The sequence below is a fragment of the Caretta caretta genome, chromosome 10, assembly GCF_965140235.1.
Source record: "Caretta caretta isolate rCarCar2 chromosome 10, rCarCar1.hap1, whole genome shotgun sequence".
In the NCBI taxonomy this organism is placed as follows: Eukaryota; Metazoa; Chordata; order Testudines; family Cheloniidae; genus Caretta; species Caretta caretta.
The window spans coordinates 15,485,369-15,503,888 of record NC_134215.1 but is presented as its reverse complement, the minus strand read 5'-3'; the positions used below and the strand labels follow the sequence as shown (position 1 = coordinate 15,503,888).

The following is an 18,520-nucleotide window of genomic DNA, read 5'->3' as shown; positions in this document are numbered from 1 at the left end:
GGGGTGCTGGGGGGTCCGGTAGTACCCCCTGTCTGACTTGAAGCGGTTTCCCTCATAAAAAGAGTTTACAGTTTAGTTCAGTGGCTCCCAGCACCCCCACTATACAAATGTTCCAGCACTCCTGCCCCTAGTGATCAAACAGAAAACACAACATGATTCCAACACAACTGGACTAATTGCAAGAATAAGAGGTTGTAGGATCAGCCTGAAGTGTGAGAGTAACAAAACAAATGCGGCCGGGGGGGTGGGGGGAAATAACCTTACAGAAACAGTTTGAGGGATTATAAAGAGTCAATTTTTAAAACTGTTTTATGAAAACATACCTTGACAATGTCTTATTATTATTATATATTATCTTGTATGAAACCTAGAAATCCTTCATTTGGGCTCAAAGCTGCAAATGCACACATGTAACTTGATTAACAAGTGTTTTTTGCAAGTCTGAGCACTTTGTCTGGTAAAATATAGTATGCAAAACTAAGATTATGGGCCAAATACTGCACTCATCTCTCAGCCAAAATTCTGATTTTAAAGAGTTTTTCCTGAGTAAGGATTACAGGATTTGACTCAGTATGATTAAATTCAGTGTGTTTAAATAAAGACACATGCAGAAATTCTAAGTATAGAGACTTTTAATATAGGTAGTTGCTGAGTTTGGAGAAGAGAGTTTCAAAATAAGTATGTACAGCTAATGTAGAGAAACAAAACGTTCTGCAACTAGCAATACACAGGTGTGTGTGATTTTTTAAAAAAAATTAAGAGTTGGACTGTCACTCATAGTTCATATACTTCTGCATGAGGCTCATTTATGGTTGTGTGTACACATTTTCACAAAATGGATTTTGTATCTTATAGATGTTGATTTATTACAAGCTTTAGCATATACTTATGATGTAAGTAAAATTTTAAAAAATTTTTAAAGAAAAATTTCACACCCCATACATGAATTTATACATAACTAATCAGCATCCAGACCTACAATTAAGCATGGCCCCATTTATGAAATTAGATCCACAAAGACTGACTCCTCTGCTGATTTGTAGCCTGGCTGGGGCTCAGGATCACCGCATGTGTGGACCTGTGTGAATCCGATTGCCAGACTGGGGCCCATGCCAATAACTTTACTCAAGTGCTTAAACATTTTTAGGCTTCAGCCCAGAGTGAGAATCACTATTCATAAAACACCAGCAGTAAAATACCCTATTATCAAAATGAGCTATATGAATTATTGGTCACTTAAAGTTATTGATTCTGCTAAAGAAAAAATAAATCTTAAACTCTTTACGGCAAAAGAGCTTTAAGGCATTGTGGATCATATTGCAATACAGTGTTATGTGTATAAGCATACATATAAACACACTTGCCATAAACTGGGTTAACAGTAGTCATATTGGGGTATGTATACCCCACAACCATAATGTTTTCATAGATTTAATAACAAAAGCAAAACCCAAAACAGTGCAAGAGTCATAAGCTTAGCTGAAAAAAGTGAACACTTATGGCACAAAATATTTTAATTAATGCTATACTGTTCTCCATGTGAAACTACAAGGAGTCAAACAAATATCCTTAGTGTTACCATAAAAGTTTTTTGAAATTTTTTGTTTTATTTAAACTCCCTCCCCCCCACACTCTTCTTTTTGTGGCATGTGTAAACATGTGTATTGTGGCATGTGTAAACATCTCATGGAAAAAACTTGCTTAGTAGCAGCCTGATCAAGGTAAAAGATCCTGACAGTTTGGGAGTAGCATATGAAAGGACTATAATCATTATCCTGGGTATGCTGAGTTCTCCTATATTGTTTAGAAAGGAAGAATAATGCAAGTATGCTGTACATCAGTGGCTTTCAACCTTTCCAGACTACTGTACCCCTTTCAGGAGTCTGATTTGTCTTGTGTATCCCTAAGTTTCACTTCACTTAAAAACTACTTGCTTACAAAACCAGACATAAAAATACAAAAGTGTCACAGCACACTCTTATTGAAAAATTGCTTACTTTGCCATTTTTATCATAGAATTATAAAATACATTGATTGGAATATAAATATTGTACTCACATTTCAGTGTATAGTATATAGAGCACTATAAACCCATCATTGTCTGTATGCAATTTTAGTTTGTACTGACTCTGCTAGTGCTTTTTATGTAGCCTGTTGTAAAGCTAGGCAAATATCTAGATGAGTGGACGTACCCCCTGGAAGACTTCTACGTACCTCCAGGGGTAAGTGTACCCCTGATTGAGAACCAGTCAGTTTTATACTGATGTGTTTCTGAAGGGTGACCTTTCTGTGCCAGCTGCTCTCTCCCCTGAGGGAGGGGAGTACGTGTGCGCCCAGGCAGGGATGCCCCAGCTGCTCTCTCCCCTGAGGGAGGGGAGTACGTGTGCGCCCAGGCAGGGATGCCCCAGCTGCTCTCTCCCCTGAGGGAGGGGAGTACGTGTGCGCCCAGGCAGGGGATGGTGCCCCAGCTGCCCTGGGAGGGGACTGCCCCTTGGACTGGGTTATGTCGCTGACTCCCTGAGCGCCCCCTTTCGCCGCGCCCCGGCCCGGCCCTACTCACCTTGTAGGTGCTCTCTGTCAGCTTGTTCACCTCACCGGGATCCCGAGACATCGTGCCCCCGGACGCGGCGGCAGCGCCTCAGGCAGGAGAGAAGGGGAAGGGGGCGGCTGCGGCCCCGGAGAATCCGGCAGAGAGGCCGACGGGGCCGGCGGGAAAAACTTTCTCCTCAGGGAGCTGCTCCGCTGCCCCTCACTCGGGCCGGGGGAGGGGGGGGGGGCAGCGCTCTCCGCCCGGCCGCCGCCCCAGAAAAGTCCCGCCAGAGACAGCTCCGCTGCCACCTTCGCCCAAACTGTCAAACTTGCAGAACCAGCCAGCCCAGCCCGGCAGCGCTCCCGGGGCGGAGCCAGCGAGGTGGGGCCGTCTGACGCGGCAGGGCCCGCTGGCGGGGCGGGGCCTTCCCGGAGCGGCGGTGGGTTGGGTAGGGTGGGCGGCTCCGCGCTCTCACCTGAGCCGCAGCCCATCCCCTCGTGCTGGGCGAGCTTTGAGCTGCTGTGTGGTGCCGTGAGACAAGGGAAAGTCGCCCCAGGGCACGACGGGCACCAGGCCAGCGAAGGGCTACGAACAACTCTGCCAGGCGAGCTCCCCTCAGGGGGACACGACACGGCAGGGCCACTCACCCGCGTCGCTGCAGTAATTGAGCACCTCAGGAAGGTTAATGGGCTTATCCTCACAGCACTTGGGCGGTAGGGAAGGGTATAGCCCCTGCCAGTTCTGCCCGTGGTACTGAGGCACAAGGAGAGTGAGTTGCTGGCTCATAGTCACTCAGGCTGGGCATCAAACCCAGATCTCCTGAGTCCCTGTCCAGTACCTTACCCAGTCCAGCAGGACCACGCCCCGCACGGCCCTGAGACCGGAGTTAAGTTTAGGGCTGTGCAAAGACTGCAATGGTACATAATACCCTCCTCCACCCATAGCTAAGGTAAAGGGCTCTGGAGTGGCAGCAATAAAGGGAGCTTTTTCAAAACAGAAAGGGGTGAGAGGGTTGGGGGTTCATTGCGGAAGCTTTCTGCAGAGTGAATGGGATTAAGACACTGGCATCCACTTTAGGCACATTTCTTCTTTAAACAGTTAAGCTTCACTCTCCACCCTGAGAGGTTTCAGAGGAACAGCCGTGTTAGTCTGTATTCGCAAAAAGAAAAGGAGTACTTGTGGCACCTTAGAGACTAACCAATTTATTTGAGCATGAGCTTTCGTGAGCCACAAGTACTCCTTTTCTCTCCACCCTGAGGTTATTCTTGAGGGCTAACTTGAGGGAAGAAGGTTTAGAACAGTCTACAAATATTTGCAGTGTGTAAACATCAAGGATGGAGAAGAATATTAGACTCATAAAAAGTAATTGGCAGGTTTGAGATGAAATTAAGATTAGGGCAGTACCAGGAAAATCTTCCTGATAGAGCAATATAAACTGTCTCAAAAGGGAAGTGACATAAACCCCATAACCTTGGACATTTAAAACTAGACTATATGAAACTGTAGTAAATGTACAATAGGGAACAAGGCAGCATTGGCAAGACATTGGACTGAATAACTTAATACTCCTATTTCTAGAATTTCTGGTCAGCTGGTTCCAATCAGCATAGCTCCACTGAAGTCAAACAAGATATGCCAATTTACACCAGTGGAAAAGCTGACACTATTGTTCTCTTTTTCCTTCTTCTTATCATTACATTAACACAATGGCAGACTCCTCAGTTCTACTTGTATTCAGGATTCTTGCATATTAGAGGTCATATGAATTGGGGGTGGTGGGGCTCATTGGTCTCAAGAGTGATTTTCATGTCCCTGAAACTTGCTCTGACCCTTCTATAGTCTAGACTGCAGACTCAGTCCCATTACGAGCCTCTCTTCCTACAAATGACTTTCTGAAAATGATATTCTCAATTAGAAAGAGTTTGTCTTCAAGCTTAACAGCTTGTTTTAATTAAGGAAAACTTGTTAATTCCCCCCCACACAAACACACACACCTCTATCTCTTTAAATGTTGGGCTTCCCCATCTGGTATTGTCTCCTAGTTTTTCATGCCACCTTGTTGCTGTGGTGAGATCACAAGAGGCAAACAACAAGACTTGGACTTAGAACAGAAAGACAAATGGACTCTGATGTGGGAGGAGACTGTTAGCTTTCAGGAGTTGTAAAACAAATTGTTCTCAAGGTGTTTATGCCTTTAATTCTTTAATTCTTCCTGCTGGGAAAGAGTGAGCTGTGAGAGCATTATCATGACTACAACTAACATAGCAGGAACAGAGGAAGGTTTATGGGGCATTTCCCACCCTTCCAAGCAAAGTCTTCTCAAGCCTCTGGAATTTATTGTATTGATAGCATTTCTGTAACATACAGTTTACAATATTGTCCTGTTAACTGTTCTTAATAATTTTGGGTCCAATTCTGCAACCTTTACTCACACTGAGTGGTACAAGCAGTACATTCAAGACGTTCAATTAAAGTAACCTTTAATTTATGTGAATCTGTGTGAATAAGGGTGAAGAATCAGACCATTTATTTCTATACCTTTTTATAGCATCTTTCAGCCTGCTGGATTTCAAAATGCTTTGCAACTGGAGAACCACATAACTGCCTAACTGAACAGGGGTGTTCAAAGCAGGTGCACGGATGAAAGGGTGCAGAGAAACCCCTCATCTTGCATCCTGACACAGCAGCCAGGGGGTGCAAGTCACTGCAAAGGAGATGGAGAAGAGGTCATGGTTCCCTTTCCTTATATTGCATCAGCCATTGGAACTGGTATGTACGTGGGAGGAAATATGCTGTATCCCCTAAAAGCGTGTACCAGTGATTCCACTATCCTGGTACACTGGGGAGCTCCAGGAGGCTCTCTACAGTCAATGTGAGTCTGTACCTAATTAGCATCATAGCAGGAGAGAGCCCTGGTATATAAATTAGCTGTACACATAGGTCCTGATTCTCATTTACACTTAAGGCCCCTTTATAGCACTCTGGCAGTGTAACAGGGACTTGAAACCTTTTGTGCAAATGAGAATCTGGCTCGCAGGGTTTACTTCACGTACCACTCAAGTGCAACCATTTTTAGGTTACATCTACATTCCAGCAGCAGATATGATTTTCAGGTCATATAGATATACCCATAATAGCTGTAATCTAGCCAGCTTGCTAAAAATAGAAGTGAGGATGGGCAGGTGTGGGCTTCAGCATTGGTTGCACAAGTGAGCAAATACCAAGGGGGATCAAGCAAGCAGACTTCTGTAGCCCTTGTTGAAGCCCAAACTAATGTCTATTTTTAGCGAGGTAGCAGATTACAGCTAGCGAAAGTACATCTAGCTGCAAATCACAGCTGGGGCTGCAGTGTAGATGTACCCTTAGGGTGATAGACAGCAATAACATACAGCCACATTACACAACAACTTAAGGCATGAAGTATAGAATACTATGTTCAACACCCCCCCCAAACCCTGTAGGAGGGATTTAAATTGGAAGTATTATATAAATAAATTAATGTTATTATTCTATGTTTACATTCAGTATGGGATTTTAAAATTTTATGATTCTCAGCACGACCTCATTAAATTCACTGGAGGATGAAGGCATTGCTATCTAGGACCAGAGCAATCAATTCTGGAAAGGCTTCTCTTGTGGTCCTTGTTGTGCTTACCCTCAACATTCATCAGTAGGTTGTATTGTTGTCCACTGATAAAAATGTCTCTGCATGTCACAGAGAATAAAGGGATAGTTTTGGGGAGCTGCACCCAAACTTCAGATGTTTATATGCGTACTTCTAAAAGATCCCTTTGCATTTTAAAAAGTTGTAAATTTTTTCAAGGTTTTATTGAAGACCATCTTTCTCATTTTCTTCCGTCAACATGGACAGTACTCTATTTTTAGCATTCTCCAGTCTTCAGATAACATATTTTTGCACTTGAATTTATAGAATCATAGAATATCAGGGTTGGAAGGGACCCCTGAAGGTCATCTAGTCCAACCCCCTGCTCGAAGCAGGACCAATTCCCAGTTAAATCATCCCAGCCAGGGCTTTGTCAAGCCTGACCTTAAAAACCTCTAAGGAAGGAGATTCTACCACCTCCCTAGGTAACGCATTCCAGTGTTTCACCACCCTCTTAGTGAAAAAGTTTTTCCTAATATCCAATCTAAACCTCCCCCACTGCAACTCTTACTTATAGTAAGAGAAGGTGCAAAATTTTACGTATTTTCTTTATTAAATATTTCAGAAATGTACAGAAGGAGGTAACTAAAGACTTAAATGTATTAGCAAATCAAATTGCAGGGTGAACAGGTCAAAAAGGATCAAAAACATTTTAGAGATAAGGAATGCCACAAAGGGAATTGTAGATGGCAAGGGAGAATCCTTTAATTGGGGAAAACAATGTTGGTATTCATCCATCAAATAATTATACAACATAATGAAAGAATGAAAATAAACAGTTGAAACAGATAAAAATATAAAATATACTGAAAGTTAAATTTTGCAAGTCTGACTTATACTTCAAAGATAGAAACACAAAATGTTTCCTCCAATGTCTTGGAACCTTTGTCGAAGGCATAGTAATTTACAGAATCAATATGTTGAAATGTTACCTTTTATTGGGAAAAAAAGGTGTGTACATTTTGACATTAGATATTCAAATAAAAATGGCAAATGTGGAAAAATATTTTCTGTTTCTTTTATGGAATTTTGTTTTTCATGGTGGTGAATATTACTACTTCAAATCTAGTTAACATTATTTGTACGTGCAGCATTTGGAAAAGGTTACAATATACCTCTTGTTCTGTTATTTGAGATTTTTAAATATCTACTGCCCTGCATAATAAATGGTAGTATTGTTCAGATTTAGTTTACCATAATTGTGTTTTAGCAAACAACATAAAAACCCGTACTTGAAATGTGGAAGTATGGTCTAATTGCATATTTGCAAATTCCCGAACATTGCTGGGTCAGAAAGTCCCACATTCACATGGAAGGCTCCTGATAGAAATAACAGTATCAGCTGAACTTGACAGCAAAGTTTCATTATAGTACAAACTTCTGTATAGAGATATAGAGTCTTTGATCTCATACTGGTTTTACATCATTGTAACTCCATTGACTAATTGGGTTACTCCTGATTTTAACTTGAGTGGGTGAGATCAGAATTGGTGAAATAAGTCTCCTTCAGCAAGTTACTTAAGCATGCTCTTAAATTTAAGCACCTGAGTAGTCCCATGGGACTTAAAATTAGGCATGTGCTTAAGTGTTTTTGCCAAATCAAGCAGAATGCTCATTGCCTTGCAGATTCAAGCTCTTAATGTCTACATTTTGCTTTGTACTCTGTTGCCTATATACAAATATCAAAATCCATCATACTGTTTTGAACATTCTGTCCCATATCTTTGTTTATTTAGGGTCGTGGTTCTCAACCTGGAGTACACATACCCCTGGGAGTATGCAGAGGTCTTCTGGGGGGTATGCCAACTCATGTAGATAGTTGGTTAGTTTTACAAGAGGATATATAAAAAGCACTAGGAAAGTCAGTACAAACTAAAATGTCACACAATGACTTGTTTATACTGCTCTATATACTATACAGTGAAATGTAAATACAATATTTATATTCCAATTGATTTATTTTATAATTACATGTGGTAAAAATGAGAAAGTAAGCAATTTTTCAGTAAGTGTGCTATGACACTTCTGTATTTTTATGTCTGATTTTGTAAGGAAGTAGTTTTTAAGTGAGGTTACGCAAGACAAATCAGACTCCTGAAAGGGGTACAGTTGTCTAGAAAGGTTGAGAGCCACTGATTTAGGGAACATTTTTCAAAAGTGGTCTCTGATTTTGGGTGCTACAGTTTTTGATCTAGCAACTCCACACACATCTTGGGTCTAATTTTTAGATGTTTGGAGTACACATGACTCCTATTGACTTTGAGTTAGGGGAATTAAGCCATTTTGAAACTCAGGCCCAAGGTGTCACCTAGAAACAGAAAAAGATGACATCCAAAATCAGAAGACTTTTTGAAAAATTTGTTTTGCTGAAATGCAGTATTCAGAATCTTTGTGTTATGTCATGAATATACTTACAATATGTTTTTACTATACAGTTATAACATCAGAGGTATTAGAAGGAAAGAAGCTACACCTCACTGTCTTAAAAATCTAACAATGTCTAATGCAGGTGCCTGTCTACTCTAGAGATGAGGACAGGTGGCATCACTAACCAAAAGAACACTTCATTTCAATCTTGTACCTTCAGCCTCTTTTTAAATTACATTATCTGAAAGATATCTCAGAGACATTATTTTATTTTGTTTGAATGAAGTCTCCTCCATAATGTGCCTAATATTTGATGAATGCAAAGTATGGTCCAGAATCTCTGATTGGTTCAGTGTGGGCAAAGAGGACACACACACAGATCCAACTGTAGAATTGGGACCAAAGGACTGAACCAAAATGAACTGGGATATTCACTCCGCTCACAAGCCCAATCCCTCTTTTTATTATTTTAAATACATTTAGAGAATTCCCATGGAAATTGTAAATTTGAACAGACTTGCTACTGAAATACTGTATCCACAGAACAGGTATAGCTTGAGCAGCAATTGTGAAAGCTTTGTTGTGAATTTGTCAGCTTGTCACGGTTTTTAAGTGAAAGGGGGAAGTCTTAGAATTCATGTCTATTGAAAAAAATAAAATGTATCCTAATAAGGAAAAAATAAAATGTATAATGGAATTCTTAAAAATTAATTGAATTTAATACTTATGTTTTCTGAAAATGCCCTACGTCATTGACAAACAAAGATACCTTTAAAAACTATTTAAGCATATTGTGATCTGTTCATTTCCACTCATCATTAAATCTTCAACATGTGTTTTACACAGATAAATACAACTGTTAGTGATTACACAAATTGCTGTTAAGCAGTAGTGGCATATGCATGGTAGAGCCAGCTGTGGCTTATTTCATTCCCTATGGTCATTAGCAGGCATTTAGCTTAATTAAGAAAAAATGTACACATCACTTTAATTTGTAATATGAAGTGATATTCAAAGTCTACAACCAGAATAACATTTTCCAATCTAGAATGTAAAGGGACTCTGTCAACCTCATTGTTTTAAATATTGACTAGTTTAAAAAAAAAGTTCTCTTTCCACCCTTTTGAACATTATATTTTGAATTTTAAAAAAAGCTTTAAAAGGTTTTCTCCTCCTCTGTTGACACTTACAAGAATCTTTTCAGATAGTTTCTCCTCTACTGGCTGTACAGGGAAACAATGAAACTGACTATGTTCAAACTGCTGTTAAATGAACAAAGTAAATACACTTTTTGTAGGACTGACTGAGCATAATGAGTCTTATTCTACTCTCACATTAGTTTTATACCTTAGTTCAGAGGAGTTACTCCATTTTTAAACTGATACAGATGTGGGCAAAATTAGCCCCCATACGTCCCCTGATGTCATTCCCATGAGTGGGATTTTCATGGTGAGTGGAACATGGGGCAGTCTAACTGTGACCTACAGCTCAAGCCTGCAAGGTATTGAGCAACATGGCCCTGATCCAGTAAAGCATTTAAACACAGGCTTAACTTCAAGCATATAGGTAGTCTCATTGGCTTCTTGAGAAAAGGAAAATTTCAAGCAGCTGCAGAATGCTTTTTATAATCACAGGTAATAGTGCTTCTTCTTCCCACATACCCTTTAAATGGGGACATGCTGTCATGACTTTGTAGCCTAGAAAGCTACATTTTTGTTCAGGTAAGACTCTTTGGTATATTTTTAGTCAGTTTTTGGATACCTGTGTTGTTGATATCTTAGTGGTCTTCCATAGCAAATTACTATGGCAATATAAAGAGGAATGGTAACCTACTGATTTCTCCATTATATCATCTTTTTTTTTCAGATTGGAAATGTGTTATCCTGAACATTGAGTGTGAGTTTTTCTCTAAGAGGTATTTGTTGTACTTGCACAAGACACTTCAAGTTATTTAACTTGCCCAGGATTGAGGAACGTTGACAGGCCAAACTGGTGGCTGCTGCCACTAGCACTGCAGATCCTGAGCAGATCTGCTGGTAACTGAAAGTCTTACTTTTCCAGAAGTGTTAAACCAATACCTTATACAAGCACTGATTTCTTATCAATAGATGGATAGATTTTTGCTTCCTTTATTTTATCAGCTGTAACCACTAGATGGCAAGCATGCTATACATAACAGAACCAAATACGATTTTTATATAATGTTCAAAGTGCTTTACAAAATAAGAAGGTAGATACTTGTAGTAAGCAAATGGAGCAGCCATTATGTTGCTCACACACAGCCTTGGACTTTTTTCCTTGAGAGAGGAAACCTTGTTAGGATGCTGATGTTATCACTTGTGTCTAAAAAGTGCCTTGGGATTTTTAACTTTCCCCTGGAGGTCAATCTTGGAAAGCAAGTCCAAGTTCTGGTTAGGGACTTGACCTTCCAGACTTCTAGTCTATTGACATTGTGAATGCTTCCGTATAGGCCATGCCAATAATATACTATTTAGAGTAAGTATATATTCATTTTTCCCTTTTGTAATCTATCAGATGGAGGATTAGCTATCCAACAACATGTTCTTTGTTCCAAAGGGATTAACTGTTGTTGCCTGAAGGAAAATGTAGAGTATTACAGATAAAGGTAGGATACACATTATGCTGCTCTTACTACTTCTAACTGTTTGGCTATTAAATTAGAGATATTATTATTAATTTATTAATTGTTTTGAAATGTAGTATGTTATAGGCTCCAATTAGGGATTGATTCCCCTATTATTCTAAGCACTGTACACATACTCACTGAAAAGACAGTACCTTGTAGTTATCTTCAAAGGACTCCACATACATTTGGGCTCTATTAATCTTAACTCTTATTTTAAAGTGGTATCAAAGAAACAATGAATATCAAGGTATTTGTTTTAGCATTTTCTACTTATAAAAGTAGCAAATCCTGTAAAATCTTTTTTTTTTTGGGGGGGGGGTTATCAAATACATTTCACAGTAAATGTATCACCTTGGTTTCACTTCAATAACAAAGCCTCAAGGAACCATTCAGTGTCACTTTTTGCAATCAATGGGTCTGAAATAAGCCCTATCCGAAGTACTTCGGTGGACAGAAGTTTGAGTTTTAAAGTTCATTCAGAAAAGCCATGTGAAAAGATAAAAGCAAGGACTACCCTCATCCGAAAACATGCAGGCACAACATAGGATGCTGATGTGCACACACTTCGAACAGCTACACTGGCACCGGTGTCCCCAGCCAGAGGAACCCTGGAGTAGGGACATGGGAGCTTCAGCTCCACAGACAGCACAGCTAAGTGAAGCCTGCTCAGGACCAATACTGGGGCCCAGTGCTTTGCGGCCTTTAGTAAGAGGGATCCCAAGGTGCCTTGGGCATGCAAACCCCTCGGTAGTGGGGCCAACTCAACAGGATGTGGTTACCCAGAGGGTTTGGCCACAGCCTACAGGGAGATGCTGCAGCTCCAGCTCTTCTAGGAACCTCTCCTCTGTGCCAAGAGAAGGGGCTGAACAAAGTAGCAGGAATGGCTGTGGAGCATCCAGGTCCCTCTGGAGCCCACCAGACTATCCCAGGCACTGCCTAAACAAATTACAGCTCATAACACAGAATATAATATATGAACACTGGATAGACTGAACATATTATATTATGATAGGTATTTTGTGTGGGCAGTGCCCACTAAATTTTTAAACCTAAATGTACATTTAGCAACTTTGATAAATCTCCTAACTTACTCACCTTACTCCCATTAACATTTATGGGAGTTACATGTGTGTTTCAAAAGGGAAATATAAATTGAGTTCTAATAAATATCTACCAGTACAAGGTATGAATTCCAGTGACTAGATGGATTTAACATCTACTCTGCAAGTGTGTTTAGTGTTAAAATACTCTGGACCAAATTTTGCCATCAATGTTCAGGCAACAGTTCCCATTGCCTTAACTGGGGCTACACATGTTCATCAAGATACAGGATTTGGCCCTGTGAAAAAAGTGAATGCTTTAGCTCTTGGTGAACTTTTAGGCTACACTCTGCCCACTGCTACATCCTTGCAACCTCATTGAAGTCAGTGGCAATAACCGAGGGCAGAATTTAACCCTTAATTTTTAATAGGACTTATTCTGTATATTAACCATTAACTATTACTTTTCAAACATGAACTAATTAATCATCACAACACCCCCTCCTGTGATGTGAATAAGTATTACTTTAAAAAGACCATTTAAGTTGGAAAGACAAGCACCCAAAAGTTAGCAAATGCCAGAATGAAGGTCAATCATACAACTTTACTTTGTCTCCCTTGGCCATGTATATTATGATACAGTCTGTAATTATGTGACCCACTCCACAGGCCCCCCAGGACTGCACACTGTAGTCATGGAAAGGTGTTCCTGAGCAAGGTTGTCCCTGGGTTTTAGTGGTATCAGGATCCGGGTGGATAACTTCCATCCTGTGCTCCCTCAAGATGAACGTGGCTTTTCTGAGTGTCTATGAGAAGTCCCTGTCAAAAGTTCACCTGATTTTTACCTACTATATCAAACAATAAGGCTACTTAAATAAGAACTGGCTCAAATTTGACTATGGAGTACACAATGATCCCACACGATCTGTACATTTTTTCTTTTCGTATTCCTTAAATCCTGATCAGATGCTACCACTTGCTTCTGATTTATTCAGAAATGTTTTAGAAACAGCAGATGGACCCTTGGTAAGCCCCAGACAGAACACCCCAAAAGGCTTTTTCTGAGAACATATTTTGTTGTTGAGCTCTACTAGCCAGGTTCTTGTTGCATTACACAATACCCAGTGAAACTACTTACTGAAAATGTTATGATCTCCTTCTGCATGTGGAAAGCAATGGAACAGGTTTCTACAAACAATACACTGAAACTTGTTTTGCTTCAGTCTTCAGAGGACAGCAGATAGCCAGGTCCCACATTTATCTTTTGTTCCTGTTATTTCTCTCTTAACACAAAATGTTGGAGAGTAGGAAACACAAAGTGTTAGGGCTAATTCTGCTCTCAGTTACATCAGTGCTAATCAGGAACAATTCCACTCAAGTCACTTTGAGTTCCCTTGGATTTACAGGAGCATTACTAAAAAAATTTGGGCCTAGTGCACCATGTTTTTTGCTTTTCCCTTTGAAACTGATCAGCTCTCTGAAGGATACTGTGGTCAAGCCTATCAGAAGAGAATGAAGATTACTTCTGTAAATCCTAGGAGCTGAATTCTTCCCTTGCATAACTTACCTGAAATCGTGAGAGTTACATCGTGGATGAAATTGTCCCTCTGTGTTTTGAGGAGACCCAACTTACTGTTTTCCCGTGTTGTCCATATAGAGACAATGATCTATACCACCATTTCAGTTAAAGGGATGGCTTAGAGGGCTATTCAAAATAACTAGACACCCTGGAACTCTATGTTCAAATCCAGCTTTTGGATCCAACTGCCGGAGGTATGTTGACTTCCATGCAGTTTACTAGGGCTCTGATCCCCAAAGCTCACTGAAGTGAATAGGAAGACTGCAATGGGCTTTGGAATAGACCCTATGTGTGGATCTTCTGGATGATACTATAAATACTGAAACTCTTTTACATGTACTGTATAAGATTCATATCATCCACCACAACTGGGGTAGAACATAGCATCCATAATGGTGGATTTTCGCTTAAATATCATTATACATGAAAGTCAGGGCTGTTCTGTACATTCAAGGGAAACTCAGTGAGTGCCTTATTCTTTTAATTTGTCTTGAGCTTTCAATAACATCAAAAGCTATTTTAAGGGAAAACAAGTATCCAGAACTCTCTGCTACACTAATGGAATAGTATTCAGAGAACATCAATTGACATATATGTTCGCCTCCACTCATTCTGAAATGTCAACAGGCAGGTATGGAACATTCCACATTTTCATTACCTACTGAACATCAGTCAGTTGAGTATACTGTGTGGATAGATGGGATGTTTTTGTAAAGTCATTTTCCATTAGCATCAAACAAGGTACATATTTTTCCAGCTTAGATCATACATAAAGTCTTAAAAAGAACAGGAGTACTTGTGGCACCTTAGAGACTAACAAATTTATTTGAGCATAAGCTTTTGTGAGCTACAGCTCACTTCATAGGATGCATTCAGGCACGCATCCGATGAAGCGAGCTGTAGCTCACAAAAGCTTACGCTCAAATAAATTTGTTAGTCTCTGAGGTGCCACAAGTACTCCTGTTCTTTTTGTGAATACAGACTAACACGGCTGCTACTCTGAAACCTGACATAAAGTCATAGGAATTGTTCCCTGCCCACATCTTTACTATTATAGTGCTACCTAGCAACTAAAAGTAAAAAAGCATCTTATAGGGAAGAGTTGGGCCTGAGCTGCTAAATTCAGGTTTGAATTTGGATCTGAATTTTCCCAGAGTTCAGGGTTGTTTGGATGTGAAATTTTTGGTTTCAGAGTCATCTCTTCTCACATTATTTTACTAACAGAGCCAACTACAAATCGTGGGTACTCTGTCTAAAACATTCACAGAATAAAGCAACACTCAAAACAGAGAATGCTGTAAATGGAACAAAGTGTTACCATATTTATCCACTGAATATAAAAATGAAGGTCCAGGGCTTCCCCTTGGTGAGAAGACCAACAGAGGGAGTGAAAATGTAATGTCCCCAATATAGAGAGTTTCTTTTGATCAACCTACTGGAGGGCACCCTCCCCCTGCAAAATTAACACCTCCTAAAACTTGTGACTCCTCCAAAATCATTTTCACCTCTTTTCTGGGATTGCAGTGACCTTGCAGAAATGTAACATGACCTGAATAACTCAAATTCAATTATACATGATAATCTAGATTCAAAAATAGAGCACATCATTGTGTAGCTCTTACTTTTCTTAAATTGTGTGAAAATGTGCGTTTCAAGCTGCATGAACAGCAGAATAGGGCAGTTAGGTCTCCACAACGCTTAACACACCTATGATACGTACAATGGGGTGAAATAAGCCTGAGGTGGCATCTTTCCCACTACTGTCTCTTGTTTTTATTTATTTAAGTCAGGCTCTTATGGTACTAGTCTCATTTTGATGCCTGCAGATTATTCATATAACTAGTTCCACATGCATCAACATGAGAATAAAATACGTGCACTCTAGAGAAAATAATTAAATGAATCACTAAAGCATAAAATGCCCAAGTTAAAATGCTTAAATATTCCATTTGATGCAGCTATATATGACAACGTAATTTTCATCAGCCCAGAATAAGTCAGGCTGCTCTGATTTTCATTGCCATTAAGAGCAATTGCACTGAAGAGAAGATACCAATGCAGTATTAATGCTACTGTCTGGGATGCTGCAATGTCCACTAGGTTTCTGAACATGCCCCTGTAGTTGAGAGAAGGTGTTATCCTTATAAAATTACTAATAATTACCCTGGTCAGTGAAGTAGCACTGTTGTGGCATGCACACCTTTCTGTAGAAATTGTACTGCCTTTTTATAAGGTATCTGCAGTAGGATAGGATCTTTAAATTATTGGCTGACCAGGTATCAGAGCAAAAACTTATTGAAAGATGTAGCTATGACAACCCAGCATAAGTACAGTTGTTGGCAAAGAAGGAGATGAGCTAATAGCCAAGTACAAGCAGTTGTGAAGCAATTCATACACTTTTCCTATTCTATATGAATATGACAGCTATTGTGGGACTGAAAACTATTTTTCTTTCCTCTAACACAGTGATTCTCAAACTGTGGGTTGGGACCCCAAAGTGGGGCATGGCTTCATTTTAATGGGGTCGCCAGGGCTGGCATTAGACTTGCTGGGGTCTTGGGCCAAAGCCCCACTGCTGGGGACCAAAGCCGAAGCCCTTGGGCTTCAGCCCAGGCTGACAGGGCTCAGGTTACAGACCCCCTGCCTGGGGCTGAATCGCTTGGGCTTGGGCTTTGGCTTTGTCCCTCTCCCCCCCCCCCCAAGGTGGTGGGATTCTGGCAGGCTCAGGCTTCGGTCCCCGCTCCTGGGGTCATGTAGTAATTTTTATTGTTAGAAGGTGGTCGCGATGCAATGAAGTTTGAGAACCCCTGCTCTAACAGAAGGAACCGGCTTGAGAATGAGATGCCAAAAGATGCCAAAAGACCTAAGCCCCAGAGGCATATGGCATTGTGGTACTGGGGTGACCAGATAGCAACTGTGAAAAAACGGGACAGGGGGTGGGGGGGTAATAGGAGCCTAGATAAGAAAAAGTCTCCAAAAACAGGACTGCCCCTATAAAAATGGTACATCTGGTCACCCTATGTGGTACCCACCTCTTCAGACCCATATGCCTCTTTGTGTCCCTTCCTCCCACTTCTCAAAAACCTAATGGTGACATTTTGAAAATATGCTCCTTAACCTCTCTGTGCCTAAATTTAACCATGTAAAAATGGGTACAGTAATATTTATTACGTAATTGGCTGGGTGCTGCGAGGTTCATTAATTATTAAATGTGAAGTGCTTTGATATCCTCTAATAAGAGGTGCTACATAAGAGTAAAAGATTATTCTGATGCCAAGAAATTCAAAGAGAAAACTGGGACTCCTTTCTTAAGCCTACAACTTTGTACTGAAGATGGTTTTTGAAGCATCAGTTTGAATCTGAGTCACAACCTTAATATTATTTAAATAAATACATTTTTTCTATTTATAATAGAATAAGTCAAAGGATTCTGGGGTCCTCATTGTCCTAATATTCAAAGTTCTCCCTGGAACTGGCCATGACTGAGAGATCACCAACTATGATCAAAATCAATGGTGACAGCTGTGTCCAACTGGAATTGCAACACTGTCCACAAAAGCAGGGAGACCGAGGGCTGGATCAGGACCTAAATGCAAAACTTATCTCTTTGAATTAACTTTCCTTTATGAACACAACCAACCAAAACATAAAATACACACAAATCATGTATCTTACTACTGCTAACTGGGAAGGAAGGGAGAGAGATTGTTATATCTTTCTAATTGTTAGGAGGCATTCATTTTCTGTGGTGGTGGGAGTCAGAGAAAAATTTAAAAATGTGACCGAGTTAACATAATGTTTATATCTATTCTGACAAGCTGGATTTTTATGCTTTGTCTCAAAGAGGAAAATGATAAATAGATTAAGCTACAGCACATTGTTGATTCACACTTCCTCTTATACCAGTTCTCTATATAATAGAGATTTTGAACAGATTCTACACTCCTTCAGTTTCACAGCTAGAATCAGTTTAGCAGATCCACACAAAGTGTGAGAAACTAATAAGCTTTTTTCATCTTTAAAGTAGCTTTTGCATCATTCTGTCCATTTCCCACCCAAAAAATTTCTCACCTTGACACAAACAATGGGCTTTAGGTTAGAGAAATCTAATGTTAATTAACATTTGTGGTCATGGTGAATTGTGCAAATGTAACTTTAGTACTGAAGAAAATTGATATGCCAACATTGATCTAAAATATAAAAGATAAAGGCCTATATGAAGGATATCTTTTCCTTCAGAAAGAGGAAATCCTTTGATTTAACCTAGAAGTAAAATAAATGGACCTTTTGGCACCCAGAAAAGATAATCTTTATTTTTAAGTGTATAATAAAGGAAATAACAATGGATATAATTTGAACATAAATTGAAAAATGTATTTCAATACTTGTTGTAGGTTGGTAATATTTTCATATAACTAAAGATGTGTTGTAATAATAAAAAGTGGCGAAAGGAATGATTTCCCAGCCCTTTCCCAAGATGAAAACAATAGACAGATTACACTCCATCTAACTGTGAGGCGCTTTGACTTATGCACATACTTAATGTAATGCTCCTCAGGACATGTTCAGGAGAATACCTGCACAGAACTTATGCAAAATCAGGCAGAGTGATAGAGTGTGGTAGAGTGTCAAGCTCTAGACTACATTATCTCCTACTCTTCACATTATTTAAGTATAGTTTTTGTTTCCTCTT

General features: G+C 39.9%; 1 protein-coding gene across 1 annotated transcript in view; it reads right to left on the bottom strand.

The window, feature by feature from the left end:
* BAIAP2L1 (BAR/IMD domain containing adaptor protein 2 like 1) overlaps positions 1 to 2,893 on the bottom strand; it is a 67,281-nt gene extending 64,388 nt beyond the window's left edge. Inside the window, exon 1 of the mRNA XM_048866178.2 lies at positions 2,561 to 2,893. Coding sequence (XP_048722135.1) covers positions 2,561 to 2,611 — 51 coding nt within the window. The 5' untranslated portion in view covers positions 2,612 to 2,893. The remainder of the gene's footprint in view (positions 1 to 2,560) is intronic.
* Positions 2,894 to 18,520: the final 15,627 nt, after the last annotated feature.